Here is a 23,345-nt window from a genome sequence, read left to right on the forward strand (position 1 = left end):
ATAGAACAAATATTTACTGAGTATTTACTGAATGGAACATGAAAAGCATGATTAGAGACTATGCTCCCCTGCCATCATAAAAAAAAAAAGGCTTTAAAAGAAAAGTCTAAAATTATTATAATAGAACATAAGGACAAATAACCAAAGCAGTAAATAGTAAAGATTACAGAAGGGAGGAAGAGGAAATAAATACCAGCAGGAACTGAATAAGATTTCCTAGAAGAGCCTTGAGGGTTGATCAGACATGGAAAGACAGACTGGGGTGGGGTAAGGGGCACATTCCATATGGGAAAAACAGATTCAGAAATCTGAAAGAAAAAGGGGGCACACTATCTTTAGAAGATTATTCAGAAACTGGCACGCATGAGTGTAAGGAAACAATTCATGAGGTGCCCTTTACTCAAATGTTAAACTGTGTTAAGTATGCTTCTTGGTTAGCAATGGAAAAGACCCGGCCTGGCATGTAGAAGAGCTCAATAAATACCTGGGAATAAGGAAATAAGAGGAAAAATTAAAGAACAGATCAAACTCATTATTTTTTTTTCAAAGACCTATAACCTTTTAGAGACTAGCAATTCACAAACACAATAGACAGAAAATCCAACACCGTTTCTTCTTTGCACTTTTCCCACTAAGAAAATGGTATCGACACAAGCAAGCCATGTAGATTTTATCAAAACACCTACCTATGCTTAAAGAGTCTTACCTTTTAGAGATACCCACGGAAATAGTTATAGTGACTCGATAGGTCAGGAACCTGCCTGGAAACACTGAGGTGGGGTACAGATGAAATAAGATGGGCCAAAAGTTGATTGTTGTTGAGGCTGACTACATGGAGGTTCTCCACACTATTCGCCTTTTGTATATGTTTGATATTTTCCCATAAAAAATTAATAGAAACTCATATACACTGAGTATCCACCATGATAATTACCTTCTGATAATACCTGTCATAACTTTGAGGAGTTTCTACTGTAATACCGTTATACTAGTCTCTACCACATCCTCCTTTCACTGGGTGTCTCTAATTCATTCCTTTCTTCACTTCCTAATCCAGGTCTTCCCACAGTATTCTGTGTGTAGCTGACTCCTATCGGCCTCCTATACAGATCTCGATGGGGGCTCTGCTGGCATTTGAAGTGGGTAATTCTTTGTTCTGGCAGACTGCCACGACCCTACAGCACCTGACATAACCAAAACCAGACATACACACATTTCCTAGTATCACACACTGTAGAGAATTAACCCTAATGCTAGATGGCAAACACATTTTTCCAACTTACCTCAGAAATTTAGTAGCTCCCCACAGCCTACCAGTTCAGTATTCTATTATGCAAACCACCCCTACCTCTTCCTGACCATACCCCAATTTCTACCAGAACAATCACCATACAAGCCAATCTCCTGCATACTCACTACCACTTTCTGTTTCCTATTCTTGGAAAATTTTCTCTTTAAACCTATATCCTCAAAATTTGTCCAATCCTAAACAAACCACATTTTCACAAGCAGTGGTGCCTTTCTGGATAGAGTTTCCTCTGCCTGAAACGTGCTTCCACTCCCAAGATTCTACTCATCTGTGAAATCCCAATTCCAATGTCAGCCTCCCACCAAAGCCTTCTCTGAAGCACCACCCAACCACCAAACTCAAAATTAACTGCTCTCTTTGGCTTTCATAATGACACCACAGAACTTGGTAACCTTTGGTAATATGAAACTCTTCCCCCAAGATTTAGTTCTGAAGACAGGGACGACTCTGCCCCGTTTTGCAAAAACCAGTGCCTAAAACAGAACACTCAGATGTTCAATAAATGACTTCTCTCCTCAGTACAGTGCTAGTATTTTTTTTTCCCTAAAAATACACAACTGCTCCCCCAGATATTCTGGAAATTAAATTATTATAACTTCTAGCCCTTTCCAAACTCTCGGGTACCAGATCAGGAACACTTTCGGCACTTCAGTAGCCCACTGACTTAACCAGAGGAGATCGGGCGCGTTCAGGGTGGTATGGCCATAGACCCACTGACTTAACCAAAGGAGTCAAAGACACCATACTTGGCTTGGAGGGAACATAAAACTACCACCTAGACTCCTGCTGTAAGAAGTTTATTCCGCAGTTTGGAACAATACCCTAGGTCAACTTCAACTCATGAATGGTTTCATCATACACATTTATGAAAAAACTAAACACTTCGATTACCTTACCAAGCCCCGGGTTTCTAACGAGCGAGCTTTTACACTGCCTTTTTGGTTTTGTGACATAAATTAATCTTTCTGGTCTGAAGACCCGGGCAAATATCTCCTTTGGGGTGCAGATAATTTTAAAGGCTCACACACAAGAGGGGCTGTGGAAGCAAACACCTATATCACCACCTGCCCATCCAGGTTCAAAGCGCCTTTTGGAAACACGTTCACGCTGAGCCAAGGCCAGCAAGGAGGGGATAATTCAAAGCACCAGAGCCTGCTTTCTAAACTTTTTCAATATCAATATCAGTTTTCCTTAAACACAAATTTAAAAACAACTGGGTGAATAAGCAAGACGAAGGAAACCTCACTGAAGAATAAGGCGTTAAAACTTGAGGGCCTTCCTTCCCCATTCCCAGCCGGGGCTCCAAAGCCAGAGTCGACATGCCTCGCCGCGTCCGGGGGCAGGCCGGCTGTGGGCTGCCATGGCGACCTAGCGAGGGCAAGGGCCGCCACGGTCTCCCACACCGAAGCCCGGAGAAGGCGGCTGAGAGGGCCAGCAGTCCCAGACCCAGCCCCGCGGGAAGAGCGGAGAAAGGCACCGCCTGCCTCCTCCCACCCAAGCCTTGCGCTTGCAAGGCTGGGCCTGGGCAGGGCCCCTTGCCCGGGAAAGGGGCGGATCCGCCCCGCCCGGGACCCCGGGAGCCAAGGGGCCCCTACCGGACCGATTCCCTTTTGTCCCGGGACTCGGGCGCCCCTTTCCGCCCTCGCCTGGCTTCGAGGGGCTGAGGCCGGGCGCCTCACCGTGATGTTGCAGTGGAGTGTAAGCGGCGGCGACGGCGAGTGCGGGCTGCCGGGCGGTGCCGGAGGCGGCAGCAGGAACTGACAATGCAGCTCGTCCAGCTTCCAGCTGACGATGCGGAATCGCTCGTGGTTCTTGTCGAAGATGGATGCCAGGAACTTCAACTCGGCCTTGAGCCCTGACACGGACATCTTCCCCTCATCTCCGGCAGGAGGGGTGCGAAAGGGGAGCCGGGCCCAGTGCCGCCGTCACGGCCGCTACCGCCCCACAGGGCCGGCTTGGAGCCGCACTCTCGCGGCTCCGCCTCTCCCCGCCGCCGAGGCCCGCGTCGTATCGCGGCTGAAAAATGGCTAGGGGCACTGAGGCCTCTGCGGGCGGCTGTGCGGCGGCCTGAGCGGCGGCGGGGGCGGCGGCTGCTCTCTTTGTAACCGACTCGGCCGGCAGGAGACCACGGCCCCACGGCTTAAAAGGGCAACAGCGACGCCGCCCCCGCTACAGCCTGGGAAAGGGCTGCCCCCACCCCGCCCCCATCCCCTCCCCCATCCCCTCCCCAACCCCTCCCCGCCCCGGCGCGTGCACGCGGCCTGCGCGCTGGCCCGCCAGGCCGCCCCCTCCTCGCCTTGACCCAGCCTTCTTCCGCCCCGCCCATCTGGTTCTTTCCTCTGGCGGTCGGACCCAAGGCTCGGGGCGCTTGGCGCCGGGAGGCCTGATCACCTGGAGGATCAGGAGACCCCCTGCGCGCCTCCGCCTCCAAGTCTGGGAGCTGGCCACGTGCGTGGCCCATTGCGCGGGCCACGTCGGCGCGCCTGCCGACGCCGGCCAGCCCCTGGGGGCGGCTCCTCTGCTGGCCTCTGAGCGAGCCACCCACTCACCTGACCCAGGCGGCGCCCTCATGGGAAGCGGCAGACAGCTGGCAGCGCTTTGGACGCAAATTGGCTCACTTACTTTCATCTTCGCCTACCCCGTACCTAGCCACCAGTTCACTAGCCTGGGTTCTCTTCCCTTCCTGCCTTGATCTTTTGTCCCGTTTCCCAAGCTTAAGGAAATCCTCTCCACCTCCCATGGAGGCAGGACTATTTTCAGTAAAGTCTTAGCTCAAATGTCACCCAATCTAAAAAAGCCAACCGGTCACCCTATATCGCATAATCCTATGTTAATTTTTTCACTCAGCACCTATCACTGTCTGATATTTTTCTTATTTGTTCATTGTCTCTGCCCAAAACGAACGTCTGAATTATTCAGTTGTTTCCCCAGCATCTAGAACGAGGCCTTTTGAAGATACCCAGTGTTATCGAAAGGATGCTCCTATCAGGAAGGCCCAGCTTTTAATACAACCTGTGACACATCGCTTAATAACATTTCAACAAAGGGCTCTGCATTTTCCTTTTGCACTGGTCTTGATTGGAGGTATTGCACCTCTCTGCCTATATGTCTCCTCCTTCAAGATCTACAAGTGGTTCCTGATCTACTGGTCCTTAGATGACATAATATAGAACAACAAGGGGAGCTATTAGGTCCACTGAATGACGAATATTTTTAAAGTTTTTTTCATTTACTTCTGAGATATTGTATCATATTATAGTGCTTCTTAACCTTTAAGGAAGTCACAGACCTTCCTGAGAATTTAATAAAAAGCCATGATCCATTTTCCAGGGAAAACACCTCTGCATATAAAGTGATGTATTTATGGGGATTCATGGTCCGGGCACTAGAGATAGCATTATGAATTGGGACTGAGAGGAGAAGGGGTTCCAGGTTCCAGGCCTGAGCTCCAAGTAGAAATAACTAGGGTAGTATACTGGCATTAATGTTGGGTTAAACACTAGAGTGGACTGCTGCTTGCTTTTTCCAACAGCCCCCGGTACTCTTGGGACCCTAACAGGCATGGTAGTCATGGATAAGGATTTCAGACAAAGGGGAACAACCTGTTCAGAACCTATATGACTTTGAGAAGTAAAATGCCCTGAACATGTTATTTAATCTAAGCTTCTTTTGTTGCTATGAGTAAAGAGCTTTATAAGTTGCAAATGCTTTTACTAGTTTTATCAGAAATAAATATATAAATATCAAATTCACAATCATTTTTTAAACTTCTTCTTAAAAAGATCTTACTTACTTATTTGACAGAGAGAGAGCATGCACACAAACGGGGAGGGGCAGGTGGAGGAAGAGAGAGAAACAGTTTCCCTGCTGAACAGAGATCCTGATGTGGGACTCCATCCCAGGACCTTGGGATCATGACCTGAGCCAGAGGCAGATGCATAACCGACTGAGCCATCAGGTTGCCCCTCAGACTCATTTTTTGAGCATCTGCTGTGTGTCAAGCCATAAGAGGGCTAGGAGCCTGCTTCCTCCTCTCTCTCTGCTGGCCTCTCTGCCTAGTGTGGTTTCTCTCTGTCAAATAAATAAAAAATATTAAAAAAAAAAAAATTTCCAGAAATATAAACTGAATTCAAGAAGTTTAAGATCTAGCATTGGATATAAAACATTGTTCCAGAGAACAGAAGTCTGTGACTTAAAATGGCTTGGACAATAAGGAAATGTATTACTTCATAATAAGAAGTTCAGAGTCAGGGCAGACTCCGGGATTGGTTGATTAAATTTTAATAATATCAATAGCGCAGATTCTCTCCATCTTCTTTGTCAGGCTGAGAGCAAGGTAGCTATAGCTGTTCTTGTGGGTCACATCCAGCTATGTCAATATCCAGAGTCAGCAAAGACTATCTCTTCAATGTCTCCTAAGACATGGGGACCTTCCCAAGATTCTGCCCAACTGACTTCCCTTCTGTGTCATTGGCCAGAAATATATCGCATGCCCATCCCTAAGCCAATCATGGTAAATGGATAGGATCTTTCATCTGTTAATTTTGTGTGTTATCAGGAAGGCGTCTGGCCAATCATAGGCTATTAGTAGTTAAGTTTTGGGGAGTAAAATGTTATATACAGATTTTTGACTATGTGGTGCATCAGAACCTCTAAACCCACATTGTTCAAGGGTCAACTGTTAACTTTTTTTTTTCATTTTATTTATTTTTTCAGTGTAACAGTATTCATTCTTTTTGCACAACACCCAGTGCTCCATGCAAAACGTGCCCTCCCCATTACCCACCACCTGTTCCCCCAACCTCCCACCCCTGACCCTTCAAAACCCTCAGGTTGCCCCAACCTCCCACCCCTGACCCTTCAAAACCCTCAGGTTGTTTTTCAGAGTCCATAGTCTCTTATGGTTCGCCTCCCCTCCCCAATGTCCATAGCCCACTCCCCCTCTCCCAATCCCACCTCCCCCCAGCAACCCCCAGTTTGTTTTGTGAGATTAAGAGTCATTTATGGTTTGTCTCCCTCCCAATCCCATCTTGTTTCATTTACTCTTCTCCTATCCCCCTACCCCCCCATGTTGCTTCTCCATGTCCTCATATCAGGGAGATCATATGATAGTTGTCTTTCTCCGATTGACTTATTTCACTAAGCATGATACGCTCTAGTTCCATCCACGTCGTCGCAAATGGCATGATTTCATTTCTTTTGATGGCTGCATAGTATTCCATTGTGTATATATACCACATCTTCTTTATCCATTCATCTGTTGATGGACATCTAGGTTCCTTCCATAGTCTGGCTATTGTAGACATTGCTGCTATAAACATTCGGGTACACGTGCCCCTTTGGATCACTATGTTTGTATCTTTAGGGTAAATACCCAGTAGTGCAATTGCTGGGTCATAGGGTAGTTCTATTTTCAACATTTTGAGGAACCTCCATGCTGTTTTCCAGAGTGGTTGCACCAGCTTGCATTCCCACCAACAGTGGAGGAGGGTTCCCCTTTCTCCACATCCTCGCCAGCTGTTAACTTTTGTTAACTTTTGTTCCTAAATTGGTATTTGTAATTTTGTGTTCTTTTTCTTGAAGAGGGAGTAATTCAATCATCTGGTGTGGGATGGATTTTGAGACAACCACAATGCTACTACAAACACACAAATAAAGACAACGTCAGACCATAATTGATTAGTTCAAACTACTGACCTACTACATAGCAAGGAAGAAATTAATTCCATAAATTACTTGCATAAAAGTATGGTCATGTTCAGAGAATATCCAAGAGCCCAGTTGATTATACAGAATAATGAAAGAAGAAGATAAAGTTGAGATATTATCTGATACCTGATTTCAGGGCCCTGAAATGCCATGCTAGGGACTACAATTTCATGTAGTGAATCATCACTTTTAAGAAGATTAACCTGGCATTAATGTATACAAAATAGATTTCAGTAGGTTTAGGACGTTGAAGTAGCCCCAAGAAGAAGCAGGAAACCCAGATTCCAGATCTGACCTGCCATTAATTCAGTAGGGCAAGTCACATCCAGCTCTGAGTTTCTTCCACTCCAAACATTGGAGTCTTTTGGATTGGTCCAAGTCAATAGGGAGAAACACTGAAGTAGGAAACATGGCAGTGGAAATAGAAAGGACTACACGGATGCTATGGATATTTCCATAATAGAACTGATAGAGTTGATGCAGGAAGAGAGGGAGAGATAGGTGTTTTGTTTAAAGTGATTCTGAGATTTCTTGGCCAGGTGGCTGGGAGGGAGTAATGCTATTGATACATCCAGAAGAAATGAAATTGAGATGATGGTGGAAACTCAGGCAGAGAATTTATATTATAGGCCTTGAGTTTATACGAGAAGTCAGCACAAGTGATAGAACTGCGGATCAGCCACACAGAATGATAGTAGAAGCCATAGGTAATGGGTATGATCATTGAGTCACAGGGGAGGGAAGTCAACTCAGGCCATTGAGTAAGGCTCACCGATATTAATTTAATGATAAAGGAACCATTGCAGAATTAAGAGGATGACCTGTGTGTCAGGTTATCTGTATAAAGGACAAGAAAGATTACGACTAAGAAAAATCTTTGGCCCTTAGCGATTAGAAGGTCAATGGTGTTTTAGAGAAAACCATTGCAATAGAATGGACATGAAATAGGAGCAGACACTGTATATAGACTACTACGTGGAGAGGTTTCAGTGTGATGAGAAAAAGAGAAGGTGAGCTTTAGGGTTTTGTTTTGTTTTGTTTATAATGCAGACAGAGGTAGATTTACTGTGAAGCTTAACCTTCAGGGGCCCTTACACTTGCACAAGCCTCTTCTAATTAAACTTCACTCTTGAACAACACAGGTTTAAACTGTGCAGGACCATTTACATGCAGATTTTTTTCTAAATACAGTACAGCATTGTAAATGTATTTTTTCTTCCTTATGATTTTCTTAGTAACATTTTCTTTTTTCTGTCTTACTTTATTATAACACTACAGTGTATAATACATATGACATAAAATATCTGTTAATTTTGTATGTTATCAGTAAGGTATCTGGTCAATCATAGGCTATTAGTAGTTAAGTTTTGGGGAGTAAAATGTTATATACAGATTTTTTGACTGTGCGGTGGATCAGGACCTCTAACCTCATATTGTTCAGGGGTCAACTGTTAACTTTTGTTAATTTTTGTACCTAAATTGGTATTTGTAATTTTGTGTTCTTTTTCTTGAAAAGGGCTCCAGAGATTGAATAAGCTTCAGGCTCTACAAAACCTGGATCTACCTCTAAAAAGAGAGTCATTTATAGGCAATGAAAACTGAAGATACAAGTGGTGAGATAAGGCCAAGAACTAGGTCCTGGAAGAGGAGGGAAAGGACAGGATAAGGAGTTACTCATTGAAGAATGAGGGGAAGACCAAGAAATGTTGAGTTGGAATGAAAGATTGAGAGACCTCAAACTGAATGACCTTGATTTCAGCAAGGCAAGGACGGAGATGGGCAAGACAGAAATACAGAAGCCTGAGTACAAGGGAGTGCTGACAAAAATTGTTTGAGTACTCTGACTAAGGAATCCCACTTAGATGTGCATGAAGGACCATAAGAATCAGATGGCGTAAGAGTGAAAGTCGGGGCACCTGGATGGCTCAGTGGGTTAAAGCCTCTGCCTCCGGCTCAGGTCATGATCCCAGGGTCCTGGGATTGAGCCCCCGCATTGGGCTCTCTGCTCAGCAGGGAGCCTGCTTCCTCTTCTCTCTGCCTGCCTCTCTGCCTACTTGTGATCTCTCTCTAACAAATACATAAAAAATCTTAAAAAATATATATTTTTTTAAAAGAGTGGAAGTCTCCAGAAAGGCAGAGCAGGTTCAGTATGAAAGAAGGAGTGGGAGAAATCACAATTTGTATGGAAGAATTTTTTTTTTGGAAGAATTTATAATTTCAAGGACTTCAATATGGATTAATGCTCAGTGATAGCATATTTCATGCTATTCTGTCCCAACATACACTGCAGGGCTGCTCTCAAATGCCATCTCTTTTATCTACCTTTTCTAGTCCCCAAATTAAATTTAATCTCTCTTTTTCTCCAATTTCCCAGTATCTCAGCTGTCCCAGAACTTACTTTTTGGTTTCACCTTGACTCTGACTACCTGGTTTCATCTTTGTCTCCTCTACTAGATTATAAACTTGTCTAATCATTTTCATATCCATAACACATAGTGCAGTCCCTGGGACAGAAAAACTACCCAATAAGTGATCACTGAGCAGACATAGCCTGTGAGAAGTGAAATCCATGTAATGTCTTCAGTTCAAGACACGTAAATGAGAAGTGATCTAGTTTCACTGAAATCTCAGGGAATCTATGAAGACATCTCCCTGTCTGAATTGTGCACACATCAGCATGTGGTCACATAGGCCCAGACAACCACAGAGCTCCCCACAAGGCACAGGATATGGAACACATCCCTGTTAAAATGAACAAGTGACTCATTATTCTGCTGCAGCCAACTCGGTGAGAAACTGTTCTAAGCTAAAATTTTCACAAGTTTGGACCATCGCTTATATTAAAACTACCTTGATTTTAACTTCATTCCCAACACGCATCATTTCCCTCTTGCTTGTACAGTAAGGGCCTTTCAGACTAAGTTGCAAATACACTGCATATGAATATGATTCTGAGGAGAAGGTCTAAAGCAGCGCTGTCTAGTAGAACTTTCTGCAATGATGGAAAGTTTGATCCTTTTGCTGTCCAATAGAGTAGCCACTAGCCATGTGTGGCCACTGAGCACTTGAAAAGTGCTTAATGTGACTGAGGAACTGGATTTTAATTTTATTTCATTGTAACTAACTTAAATTTAAAGAGCCACATGTGACTAATGGCTACCATATTGGACATCACACTGCTAGATAACTATAATAACACATATAGCTCAGTATAGCACTTTTAAAAACACGTCATCCCTACACCTTGAGAATAATGACCATCTGTTACTATTATATCTTCAGTGCCTGACACAGACTTAGTGCTAATAAATATTTGTTGAATGAATGACTGAAAGGCCAAATTTCATATTTTCTCTGAACTTAGGTTTTGCATTTCTATAATCAAAAAGATGTACACTTAGATTTCTTCTAGCTCAAAAAAAAAGACTGTTGTAAGCAAATATTCATTCATACGACAAAGTGCTATTGAGCACTTACAGTGTACATCACTATAGCAATTTTAGGAAACTGTCATTATACTGCCAAAAAAACTGACTTTCAGAGAAGGGAAATAATTTGCCCGAGCTCATGTAGCCAATAACTGACAATGTCAGAATTTGAACTCAGGTCTGTATAGCTGTTTCTATATAAACAGCTTTTCTTTTTTTGCTTCTATATAAATTATAAATGTAAATATTTTAGATAAATATAAAATAACTTAGCAGTGAGAGCGCAGGGTGGCACAGAAACTACACTGGATTGAAATACAGACCTTCCTTTTAGGTCATATTTCATTCTACAGGTAGATTCTTGATTCCTCAGGATTCCCCTCATTCTACAGGTAGATTCTTGACTCCTGGGTGAGAGATGCCAACTCTTTAAGAACACCTGGGTTATTGAGAAGGGGCAGGTGCTGTTCAGCCCTCCTGACCTCGATGAAACTGACAAAGGGAGGCAGGAAAGAAATAAGCCTGGAATTTACCATAATGAATACCTAGAAGTCTTTGAGTATAATCTTCCCTCTGTCACTAGCATAGGAAAGCTTCAAATAGAAAAATTTCCTCCTCAGGAGATAAACCATAAGAGACTTAATCTCAGGAAACAAACTGAGGGTTGCTGGAGTGGAGGGAAGGTGAAAAGGATGGGGTGCCTGGGTGATGGACATTGGGGAGAGTATGTGCTATGGTGAGCTTTGTGAATTGTGAATTGTGACTGATGAGTCACAGACCTGTACCTCTGAAGCAACTAATACATTATATTTTAATAAAAAATAATTTAAAAAAAGAAAAAGAAAAATTTCCTCCTCAAGCCTTCTACAGTCACAATCTTACAAAATGTTCTTTTAGAATATTTAAGGTTGATGGGTAAGAACATTTTTCTAGATGTAGGAATAACATACTTTTGACCCAGTAATTTCAAATCTCAGCATTTATCCTAAAGAACTAATTAAGCATGGGGTGCCTGAATGGCTCAGTGGGTTAAGCCTTTGCCTTTGGCTCAGATCGTGATCCCAGGGTCCTGGGATCGAGGCCCACATAAGGCTCTCTGCTCAGCAGGGAGCCTGTTCCCCCCCCCCCGCCTCTGCCTGCCTCTCTGCCTACTTGTGATCTCTCCCTCTCTCTGTTAAATAAATAAATAAAACCTTAGAAAAAAAGAAAATACAAAATAATCTTATTTTTAAAAAATGAACTATGTATATCAAGACTTAGTTACCAAAACTGAAGGAATTTAACTAAAAACATCATACATTGATAAGACAATCAGAGAAATCTAAACATTAAATATTTGATGATACTATAGAATTATTACTTAATTTTTTAGGTGTTACAATAACATTATTATTATTTATTACAATGTTATTACAATAACATTATTATTTATTTTTTAAATGAGCGTCTTTACCTTTTAGAGCTATTATTGATGAAATAAAGAACAAAGACTTGATTAAAATAGTTATTCCACCTCTTTCATAGTAGTAAAAGACAAGAAAGAACCAAGGGTCTTAGAACTGAATATGCTGTAAGGTTGGTCTATCCACACAATGGAATAACATGCTGCCATCAAAATGAAGTTGTATACAGATATGGAAGGACACACCAAAATGTTAACAATGGTCATATCTAGGTGGTGACTTTTCAAACAACTTCAATTTTCTCACTGCTTATTTATATTTTCTGAAATATTTTCATTGAACATGTTATTTATGTAATGAAATCATTTTAAATTAATTTACTGATATTTAAGGTAGAGAGAGGTAAATCAGAGAAGGATTTTGCAAAGAAATTTTAAAGGGCCAGTGACTATGTGGCTGAAGTTCTTTTGATCACAAAAAGACACCTGGCATAGAGGCAGCTCAGAAGGTGACACAAACAATCAATTTAACTGACACTTTTGTTTTATCCTCCTTTGGATGAATTCCTCCTCCCCAGATCAAGGTGAGTGAAAGCTTTTCATGCCTTAAGTGCTTGCTGTCAGGTCTTCTAGTGAGCCTTTAGTCCTCTCTACAGAGTAAATTCTGGGTGAATTGAGACCTCACTGCCCACAGTCCAGTGCTTCAAGCTGGTGCTATTTCCAGAAGGAATTTATGGAAACACAGATTTGATTCTATGTTTGGGTTTTCTGTAATCAATTATACTAGGACTTGGCATCGCCAAAATGCCTAGAATCTATAGTTGTGTTCTTGGTTACAATTAGGTGCATTTTGCAAGATGAAAAATTAAGTAGCAACAAGCACAGTCTTTCAAGACCTGATAGGCCAAGGAGACAAGGCCCCAGCTCACTCAGGACAGGTATAATTTTAACATTTACAAACATGTTTCTCCTGCTGAAAGCCTTGGGCTCCACACAGGGATGATGAAAAGGAAACCTGGGAGGAGAATGAGTGTTTGTGGTAGAAAACCAGAGGAGTGGTCAGGAGATCTGGAAGCCAGTTCTGGCTTCCCTGGTTACTCTCCATGGAACATTTGGTCAGTCATGTACCCTGTGTCTGGGGTTCTTTGTGTGTTTGACAAGATTCATAGTTTTGTTATTCAAACACTTACTTAGTTTCAACTTTGTGCAAGACAGTTTGCTAGCTCTAAAGGAATAAAGTGTCAAGGAACTTTTACTCCTGAAAGCAGTACAAACAGGAACATGGCAAAAGACCAGACAATGTGAGAATAGGATGGTAAAAACTGTTTTTTTGGTGGTTGTGGTGGTGGGGGAATAGGAGGGATGAGCCAGACAGAGAGAAATATTTCATCTTGATTGAGGGACGGATTTGTTTTCTACTTTTTTTTTTAAGATTTTACTCATTTATTTGAGAAAGAGAGAGACAGAGACAGCCAGAGAGAGCACGACTGGGAAGCAGGGAGAAGGGAGAAGCAGCTCCCCACTGAGCAGGGAGCCTAAGTACATGGGCTCAATTCCAGGACCCAGGACCCCAAGATCATGACCTGAGCTGACGGTAGACATTCAACCAACTGAGAGACCCAGGCCTCCCTGTTTTCTACTTTCTAAATATAGCAGTTTTATTATTTAGCTTCCCTCTAGATTTCTGGGAAGTCCAGAGCTGGTCTTGGGTTCTCCCAGAAGTAAACTTTGAGGCAAAGATTCTAGTGCAGGCAATTTATTTTGAAAGGGATCCCAGGAAGTGCTAATAGAGGTTTGGGGCAATAAGACGTGAAAGAAAAACAGGTTACCATGTGGGGAACTGTAGCACTATCCCCTCCAGGTTAGTTTGGGAACATTATAGAATATGCCTCAAAGTTACCCCAACTAGGGGAGAGGAAGCTGGTGTATCTATTCACCAGCTCCTCATTCATTATTGGTTATGGGCTGCTTCTGGAGGCGTTCACTCCAGCACATCCAGCTTACATTGTGAGCAGCAGAACACACTCCACGACAGAGGGTTGCAAATGCTGGCAGGTTTCTTATTTTTGGATATTCGTGTTCTCTCTGTGGCAGATTATTAGCTGTCCCACCACCCTAACCCCATTCATTCCCCTCTTTCAAAATAAGAGTTTTATTTGGACATATAGTCACCTAACTAGAGACCACCTTTCCAACTTTCCTCCCACGTAAGTGTGGCGAAATAACCTGGTTATGGGGCAACGGGGTGTGCTGAGAAGATACATTCTTCCAAGATGCCACTTCCAATCTTACTCTTAAAAGGATGGGACAGGTACTCTACTACTTCCCTGCCCCCACTTTCCATTTCCCTCTAGTGGGGATGCTGAGATCAGGGCATCCAGCTTGGACTCAGTGATAGACTCAGCTATCACTGAGTCCAAGCCACAAGACACTGAGCCACTCTTCCAGCTCTTGAATGTATCTTCTATTACATAAGACAGAAATAAAGTTTCTGGTTTAAACATTGTATTTTGGTGTCTCTATGCTTTATCAGCTTAGCCTATATCTTAAACAATACACTCCCTTCCTCTTAAGACTTTTTTAATTTTTCCTTTTTAGTCTTATTTTATAACTTTTATTGGATTATGTCATTTCATTTCGTATGATTCCTTACATGTTTCCTGCAAAGGAGCAAGCAGTTAAAAAAAATGAAGAACCATCAAACCCTGTTTTCGTTATTTGCCCTATTCATTACTGCAATCATGCCCTAAATCCTCTCTCTATATTTGGGACGTTTATGCCAAATGCAAATACAGCTAGATATTAAACAGATTTTATTAAGTAACTCCTGACAGCAGGGGAAAACATTGAGCTCCACTCCTATTTGTGCATTTTAAAGGGAGAATGAAGTAACAGGAAGAGGGAGAGAGCAAGGGACTCCTGAAAAATTATAAAGGTTGTTCAGCATAAATGTAATTAGACCAGCTGTGTCTCTTGGCTGGCAATTGTGGAAGTTAGGATTCTCTTCTCCTACACAGGCTGGGAGACAGAGGCTCTATCCCTCCTAATGATGACTTTTTAAAGGAATGAAAGACACTTCTGAATTATAGGAGATACACATGCATCTTGAAGGGACAGAGGAGGGATTTACAATTGCAAGTCTTTTAATAAATCCTCTAGGAAAGGGATATCAGAGACCCTCATCTGTTGGCTAGCATAGACAGTAAATTCCTTTGACAGCCCTAAGCTTTTCCAGACAGGAACTCAAGAGGGGGCTGGCTTGTCCCAGAGATGCAGCCATAGGCTGTTGAAGCCATGTAAAATTTTGGTCAACTCCCTTAGTGCAGGAGATTGAATAAGTGTTTGTGCTGAGTGTTTCCGTAGTTCTCAGTTCTCACAGTATGAATCCCACATCTTCAGGATAGGAGTGGGAACTCACATCTCTAGAATTTAGGGTGCAGGCATTTGACCACGGTTTTGCTATACCCTTGAATGGATAGATGAGAAACATGATAAGGAGGCCAGTCTCAGGGAAAATGATCTTTGGGTAAGAATGGTGAGGAAGATATTGGTATTTGGGGGCAGAACCCTGATGTCTTTGAGGGAATGTGGCAAGACTGCATTTGAGAGTGTATACATACTGCAAAAGGAATTGTTTGCTGCTCTTGAGAAAACTGCCACCACCGGGATGGAGGACTGCTGCTGGGGTAATGCTGACAGGAATAGGAAGGAAAAAACAAGAAAAGAACAAACACTTCTTCCTTTCTCCAGCCTTTCCTTCTCCATCAAGCAACCCCTACTGCCCTGTAGGCAAAGAGAAATATGGTCCAAAGCACAACACCCCAAGCAGAGTATTGAAGGGTGGATTTGAAGCTAAGAAACAATAGGTTAATAATGAGCACAGATCTCAAAAATAAAAGTTGTTATATGTTAGCTGTAGGTTATTTCTTGCAATGGAATAAACTCTTGATCAATGAAATAAACTCTCGATCAATGGAATAAACTCAATGATCTCTTCCAGGGTTCCAGTTATTGCCTCTATGAACTTACCCCCAAATTTCTATATCTAAGGAAGACCATTTTTTCCTGCACTATAGTCTTGTATATCCAGCTGCCTTCTCTGTATCTTCTCTCCTTTGTCTCTCAGACCCCTAAAACTTAATGTGTCTAAATTTTTTAAAATGATTTGTTTATTTTAGAGAGAGTGAGAGGACAGAGAGAGAGAGTACATGTGTGTGGGGGGAGGGGCCAAGGAAAAGAATCTTTAAGCAGACTCCCTGCTGAGTATGGAGCCTGTCATGGGGCTTAATCCCACAGCCCATGAGATCATGACCTGAGCCACAACCAAGAATCTGATGCTCAAGCAACTGAGCCACTCAGGCACCCTGTGTCCAAACTTGTAATATTTCACCTCTTACTCATTTTTCACAACCCTTTAATGCCAAATTCTGTGGGCCTACCTTCTCAATATCTTTGGATGTCTTCTCCACTTCTCTACCTGCCTTGGCCCAAGCCACCATCTTCTCTTACCTGAGCTGTCACAGTAGTCTTCTAAGAAATTCCTTGGATCCACTTTTGGTCCCCACCAGTGCAGTCTTCTCAGCGATCCCTTACAAATATGATTATAACACTTCTATGTTTAAAGCCCTTTGGTGGTTTCCCATTATCCTCAGGTTAAAGTCTAGAATACTGACCAGGGCTTTCAAGGCTCTGAAAGGTCAAACTCTGCCTATCATTCCAAACCAATTTACATCTCTCTCTCTCTGACTAGATACACACTAGGCCATGGGTCTACTTTCAGTCATTTCAAAACTCCTTCTCGGTACTGCCTTAGGACCTTTGTACATATGTCTACCCGGATTTCCCTTCCTATATCCTGGGCTCTTCACCTCACTATCCTCTACTCATTCTTGAAGACTTAGCTTAAATAACACTTCCCCAAGGAAGAAGAACCAAGATCTAACCACTATCCCTGTCATCTGTGCTAAGTAAGGTCTGCATTTATGAGCTTTAATAGCATCCTTTAATTCTTCTTGGCATTGATCACCTTATAATAATTATTTGTTAAGGGCCACCTGGGTGGCACAGTTGCTTAAGCGTCCAACTCTTGGTTTTGGCTCAGTTAATGATCTCTCGGTTGTGAAATCAAGCCCCAAGTTGGGCTCCAGGCTTAGCATGGAGTCTGCTTAAGACCCTTTCTCTCTCTCCCTCTGCTCTTCCCTGCTGTGTTCGCTCAATCTCTCTCCCCCTCAAATAAATAAATTAGTCTTTAAAAATGTTAATAATAATTTTTATTAGTTTTATTTATTATTTTAAAGATTTTATTTTTTTTTTTGACAGAGAGAGAGACAGCAGAAGAGGGAAAACAAGCAGGGGGAGTGGGAGAGGAAGAAGCAGCCTTCCTGACACACAGGGAACCTGATGCAGGGTTCAATCCCAGGACCCTGGGATCATGACCTGAGCTGAAGGCAGATGCTTAATGACTGAGCCACACAGGCACCCCCCCAAAAATTTTAATAATTATTGTAATATGTCTTCTCACTACACTTATGCTCCATGAGTACAATGTCTGCTTTGTTCACTGCATGTGGTCTTAGCTACATGTCACTGTTCTAGGCACAGTCATATGTTTGATGACTAAATGGATGAGTGAATTTTAAGAAAGCTACCTTGAGAAGCAGCATAGCATAGCAGAAATCACACTGGACTAATAGCCAGTTCTGAATCTGGTTTCTGAATCTTGGGGTCCTAATCTTTAAAACAAAGAGAAATCTCTAAGGTTTTTTCAGTTTCTAAATCAGTGAGTCTTACTCTCTAGTGATAATTTTGGTGACCACATACTCTGTATTGACTCCAGCTCTGCAAAGATAGAGTAATACCTTTCCCCAGGCTCCCCAATCACCTTTCCCAGGTCCTCCCAATTCACTACTTTTGGTTTGATCACAGCATAAGTATCACTGTCGTCACCACTAATCAACACCTGACTGCTCTGTTTGGGAAATTGAGAAACAAGAAGAAAGCTTAAGATGTGTCAAGCCTCAAGCCAAGACAGGAAACTGGTTCCCCTTAAACAACTTCCCTTCTCCCACTTGAGAATTATGGAGTAAATTTAATGCAAGTTCCTGAACTCTTCCCAAACTCCTAATTCCCACTAACACATTCATGAGGGGGAAGTCCATTCAGGTGGGAACAAGGGATGGTGCTGATGGTAGGAGTAAGTTCAAACCTTCGGCTCATTCTCACTAGGCTCTGGGATAGGTTTGGGCTCACTTGCATGTGGGTGTATCTGGGAAATCTGGTGCATTCTGGGAATTCATATTAAGCAAAATTACTTCTCTACAAGAAGAAGGACTGAAAGTACAAGACACTGCTGAATTGTCCAGTTTCCCTACACTGCTCCTTGAACGATTTCTTCCCTGCTTCCCAACCCACCCCAGGGATAAGTGCACGCTCTCTGTAAGTCATACCCGATTCTAGCCAGAAAGAGCTCATTCATAATACCACCCCATTCCACTCCCTGGGGCTACTCTCAGTCATAAACCATGTAGTTTGGGGTTACAATGCCTCTCAGGGGCAACACAGTTCTATCTACAAGCATATGCCCTGAGAGATCCTTGACCCAGTTGGACTATAATGCTACCTATTTGAATTAAGCCAGTAAGGGCTCCCTCTCACATTTAGGAATCTAAGGAGGAAATGTGTGAAAAGGATCACCCTGCCAACAAAAATATCACATGCCCACAAAATCTGAGTTGTTCTTAGAGAATCATGCTTAATAGATCACGTCTTTTTTTTTAATTAATTAATTTATTTATTTTTAATTTTTTTAAAGATTTTATTTATTTATCCGACAGACAGAGACCACAAGCAGGCAGAGAGGCAGGCAGAGAGAGAGAGAGAGAGAGGAGGAAGCAGGCTCTCCGCAGAGCAGAGAGCCCGACGCAGGGCTCGATCCCAGGACCCTGGGATCATGACCTGAGCCGAAGGCAGAGGCTCCAACCCACTGAGCCACCCAGGCACCCCAATAGATCACATTTCTAAGATGGAATGACTTGAGGGCCAGCTCAGCCCAGGGCAGACCAGCTGCATTAAGACTTTGTTCTCTGGAAGATAACATGGGCAGTAACATCTCTGACATGGGCCACAGCAACTTTTTTCTAGATACGTCTCCTGAGGCAAGGGAAATAAAAGCAAAACTAAACTATTGGGACTACATAAAAATAAAAAGCTGCACAGCAAAGGAAACTCAACAAAACTAAAAGGCAGCCTATGGACTAGAAGAAGATATTTGGAAATGACATATCCAATAAAGGGTTTGGACCAAAATATATAAAGAGCTTATTAAACTTAACACCCCAAAAACAAACAATCCAGCTTAAAAAGTGGGCAGAAGACATGAACAGACATTTCTCCAAAGAAGACATACAGATAGCCAACAGACACATAGAAAGATGTTCAACATCACATCATCAAGGAAACGTAAAACACAGCTGCAGTGAGATATAACCTCACATCTGTAAGAATGGCTAAAATCACAACGTGAGAAAAAACAGGTATTGGCGAGGATGTGGAGAAGGGGAACACTCTTTGCACTGCTGGTGGGAATGCAAACTGGTGCAGCCATTCTGGAAGACAGTATGGTGGTTCCTCAAAAAGTTAAAAATAAAACTACCCTACAACCCAGCAATTGCACTACTGGGTCTATAACACAAAAATACAAAATATTAATTCAAGGGGATACATGCACCCCAAGTTTATAGAAGCATTATCTATAATAGAATATTATTCAGCCATAGAAAAATGAAATTTTGCCATTTGCAACAACATGGGTGGAAGCAGAGAGTATAATGCCAAGTGAAATAAGTCAGTCAGAGAAAGACAAATACCATATGATTTCATTCCTATGTGGAGTTTAAGAAAGAAGCAAAGGGAAAAGAAAAAGAAAGAGACAAATTAAGAAACATATTTTACACCTAAAACTAATGTAACGCCATATGTTAATTAACTGGAATTAAAAACTTCAAAGATTTTGTGTTTCATTCAAGTGAAGAAAGCTTGGTTTGTGGGGAGCTGAAAACCAGCTCACCCTCAATGCTTCAAGCCCTGTGTTTTGGCGGCTGCTTCCTTCCAGACCCTGCACATTTTCCTAATTCACACAAAGGCCCAGTATGAGCTAGTGAAAGCTCTGGCTGAGGCCTCCAGAGCTAGAAAGAATACCTCAGGAAAAGACATAGTTCATGTTGTGCCTTTGGCTCTCACCTTTTTGGGACTTCCTGCTAAACATTACCTTATTTCTCCTAAGCAGTATCTGGTAATTTATTTATGCCTTGTATCGTCCATATTCTCTGTCTTGGGCAGAGTACTATATTAGGAGGTGTATCAGAAAACATTCCCAAGAAAAATAGATGACATTCTTAGATTAGGATAATTGAAGGAGGATGTTTATTAACAAAATAATAATTTATAAAGGTGTAGTTGGGGGAAATCACAGAGAATAGTGCAGTAACCTAGAGTAGCCATGCTGTTACCACACCTAGATTGAAGAGATGAAGGGAAGAAGTGATTACTGCAAGTTAGAATCAGACAGAATATACAGTATTATTAAAAATGTGATTTGAAGAATTGTGCAGGTCTGCACACTATTAGTTTATGAGGAGATATCTACGGCAATTTAAAAAAGTAGATGCTTAGAAAATTTTATAGCAATTTGACATTGCCATAATATCAAAGTACATGATTAGTATCAGAAGATATAATATGAAAATAAACTTTAGGGACGCCTTGACGGCTAAATCATTAAGTGGCTGCCTTTGGCTCAGGTCATGATCCCAGGGTCCTGGGACCAAGCTCTGAACCAGGCTCTCTGCTTAGAGGGGTGCCTGCTTCTCCCTCTTCCTCTGCCCCTCCTCCAACCTGCGCTCTCTCTTTCACTTACTGTCTCTCAAGTAAATAAAATCTCAAAAAAAAAAAAAAAAGAAACTTTACTTTTGTGTAGGAATATGTTCTGATGATGCAGCAGAAATGATGAGAAAATATTTTGGGGTATTTATTCAGATTAAAAAGCTTGTGCCAGAATGTAAATCAACATGCTGCTTCCTTCATGGAGAAAGTCATGCTCCTCCTCCCATAGACAGATTGATTGATTGATAAACATTGTGTGGTTGCTGTAGGCATTTGTCAAAATGCTTTTATTCTAGGGCGCCTGGGTGGCTCAGTGGATTAAGCCGCTGCCTTCGGCTCAGGTCATGATCTCAGGGTCCTGGGATCGAGCCCCGCATCGGGCTCTCTGCTCTGCAGGGAGCCTGCTTCCTCCTCTCTCTCTGCCTGCCTCTCTGCCTACTTGTGATCTCTCTCTCTGTCAAATAAATAAATAAAATCTTTAAAAAAATGCTTTTATTCTATCTAGAGAAAGTTAAACAGCTAATATTTTATTTCTTCTCACATAGAATAGTAATTTGTTTGCTTTCATTTGTCATAATATATATATAATTTTTATATACACGATATATAATAATATAAATTGTTATAATATTAAAAAATTGTTAATCATTATTTAACTATTTGAATAAAGAAAGTAAAATATGTAAATTAGTAAAGTCAGCCAAACTCTAGCTAGGTGACATGGTAAAAAGTGTTAATTCCTTAAAGACTAGCTGATGCTTTCAATTTGAGATTATTTTCCTTACTATATGATAAGCTGATAATGGACAACTATAATTATATGCTAAGGTATGACAGTTAGCAAAGGGAAAAGTTCTGCCAAGAATGTTTGAACTGGGTGTCTGGGTGGCTCAGTTGATAGAGCGACTGCCTTCAGCTCGGGTCATAATCCTGCAGCCTCAGGATCGAGTTCCCACTCTATGGGATAGAGTCCCCACAGCCCCAGGATCCAGTCTCACATCTGGCTCCCTGCTCAGCAGGGAGTCTGCTTCTCTCTCTGACCCTCCCCCTTTCATGCTCTGTCTCTCTCATTCTCCCCCTCAAATAAATAAAATCTTAAAAAAAAAAAAAAAAAAGAATGTTTGAACTACAGGGTACCTGAATGGCTCAGTCAGTTAAGTATCTGACTCGTGATTTTGGTGCAGGTCACGATTTCAGGGTCCTGAGATTGAGCCCTGCATCATGTTCCATGCTGAGTGTGGAGCCTACTTAAGATTCCCTCTCTCTCTCCCTCTGCTCCTCCTCCACTGCTCTCACACACATGTGTGCAATTTCTCTCTCTCTCTCTCTCTCCTTCTCTCTCAAAAAGAATGTTTGATCTACAGAACGAAGTCTTAGCATTTCTGTAAAATAAAGCACCAGTTTAGTTCCAACCTTTGCAGGTTGTGAACTGATCAGCCAGACCTGTTGTTTTGTTGGTATCCTGAGTATTTTTATGATCCTAACAGTTTCATGGAAGGAAGGAATACTAGCTTGGAAGAACAGTTTCTACAAATTGCGATAGTACATTGTATTAACAATGATCAATGGAGTTGCTAAAATCCTGATATTTCATAAACGTAAAAGGTTAACACCAAACATCTTACAAATTTGACAGAGTATTTTTAGTTTTATTTTTCATCAAAAGAAGAGCCCTGTGTAAGAAATTAATAGCAGAACTATAACTTAATGGAATAAACAGTTCATGGCTATTGATACAGAATTGGTGACTTTTAAGACATAGCATCACTTGCCTCATTTCATATAGAAATAAATATGAAATAGCCTGAGCCGATTGAGATCACCCAGAATCTCTTCTTCTATTCCTGTCAACATACATTTTTCAGATTGATTTCTCTGCTATAGTGCAATTTAAAAAAACAACATTGAAACAGTTTATATACATATCAGGTCTCCCAGTTTCAATGATGTCCATCCAACCTAATAGATAAATTAACAAGCAAAAAGCTAGATGTTTGTCACATTCAAAATTAAAATTGGTATACACATTGTTATTTCAAAGTGTGTGTAAACATTTAACAGGGACAGTTACTATATCTTTCCTAATTTTTGGTTTAGATACCATTACAGAATAAATCTATGCATGTTAATTCTCTATTAATTACCTGAATGCAAACTCCCAATGAACAACATGTCTAAGTTTTGTAATTTTTCCCCCATATCTGTTCCAATTATATTTTTAAAATATAACTTTATGCGCTTGACTGGACACAAAATAAATTGAATCTTCACCCCAAATAGTTTGAGGAGGAAGAAGAGGACTGTGAGCTTCAGTGGTACAGCCAGCCTGAAGCCATCTCTTAAGGAGGAAGCCAGGAACAAACACCAGGACCTCACACCCTGCCCTCCAGTCTCCTGCTGGGGCCTCTCCCATTGGCCCAAACCAACCAGAAGCCAGAGGACAAGGAACCCTAGAGTAGTGGTCCTTCCAGGTCAGCCTCCAGGGCAGAAGGCAAAATGGAGGACAGGGGAAGGTATATTTTGGGGGGCACTGAGATCAAAGATAAAAGCCACAGTTTGTGTCTCAAAGTGTGGATTGTCTTTGTGGGGGTAATAGGCAAACACACAAACAAAAGGC

At 41.9% G+C, this 23,345-nt stretch overlaps 1 protein-coding gene across 4 annotated transcripts in view; it reads right to left on the reverse strand.

The window, feature by feature from the left end:
* The window catches only part of UBE2Q2 (ubiquitin conjugating enzyme E2 Q2), a 75,480-nt gene extending 72,004 nt beyond the window's left edge, over nucleotides 1–3,476 (reverse strand). For 2 of the 4 annotated variants that reach the window (XM_046009862.1, XM_046009859.1), the window contains exon 1: nucleotides 2,989–3,475. In XM_046009862.1, coding sequence (XP_045865818.1) covers nucleotides 2,989–3,177 — 189 coding nt within the window. In that variant the 5' untranslated portion in view covers nucleotides 3,178–3,475. Of the gene's footprint in view, nucleotides 1–2,988 lie in introns of all 4 variants that reach the window. The other 2 variants (XM_046009861.1, XM_046009860.1) reach the window with 2 other exon arrangements.
* Between the last annotated feature and the right edge of the window lie 19,869 nt (nucleotides 3,477–23,345).

The sequence above is a fragment of the Meles meles genome, chromosome 6, assembly GCF_922984935.1.
Source record: "Meles meles chromosome 6, mMelMel3.1 paternal haplotype, whole genome shotgun sequence".
Taxonomy (NCBI): domain Eukaryota; kingdom Metazoa; phylum Chordata; class Mammalia; order Carnivora; family Mustelidae; genus Meles; species Meles meles.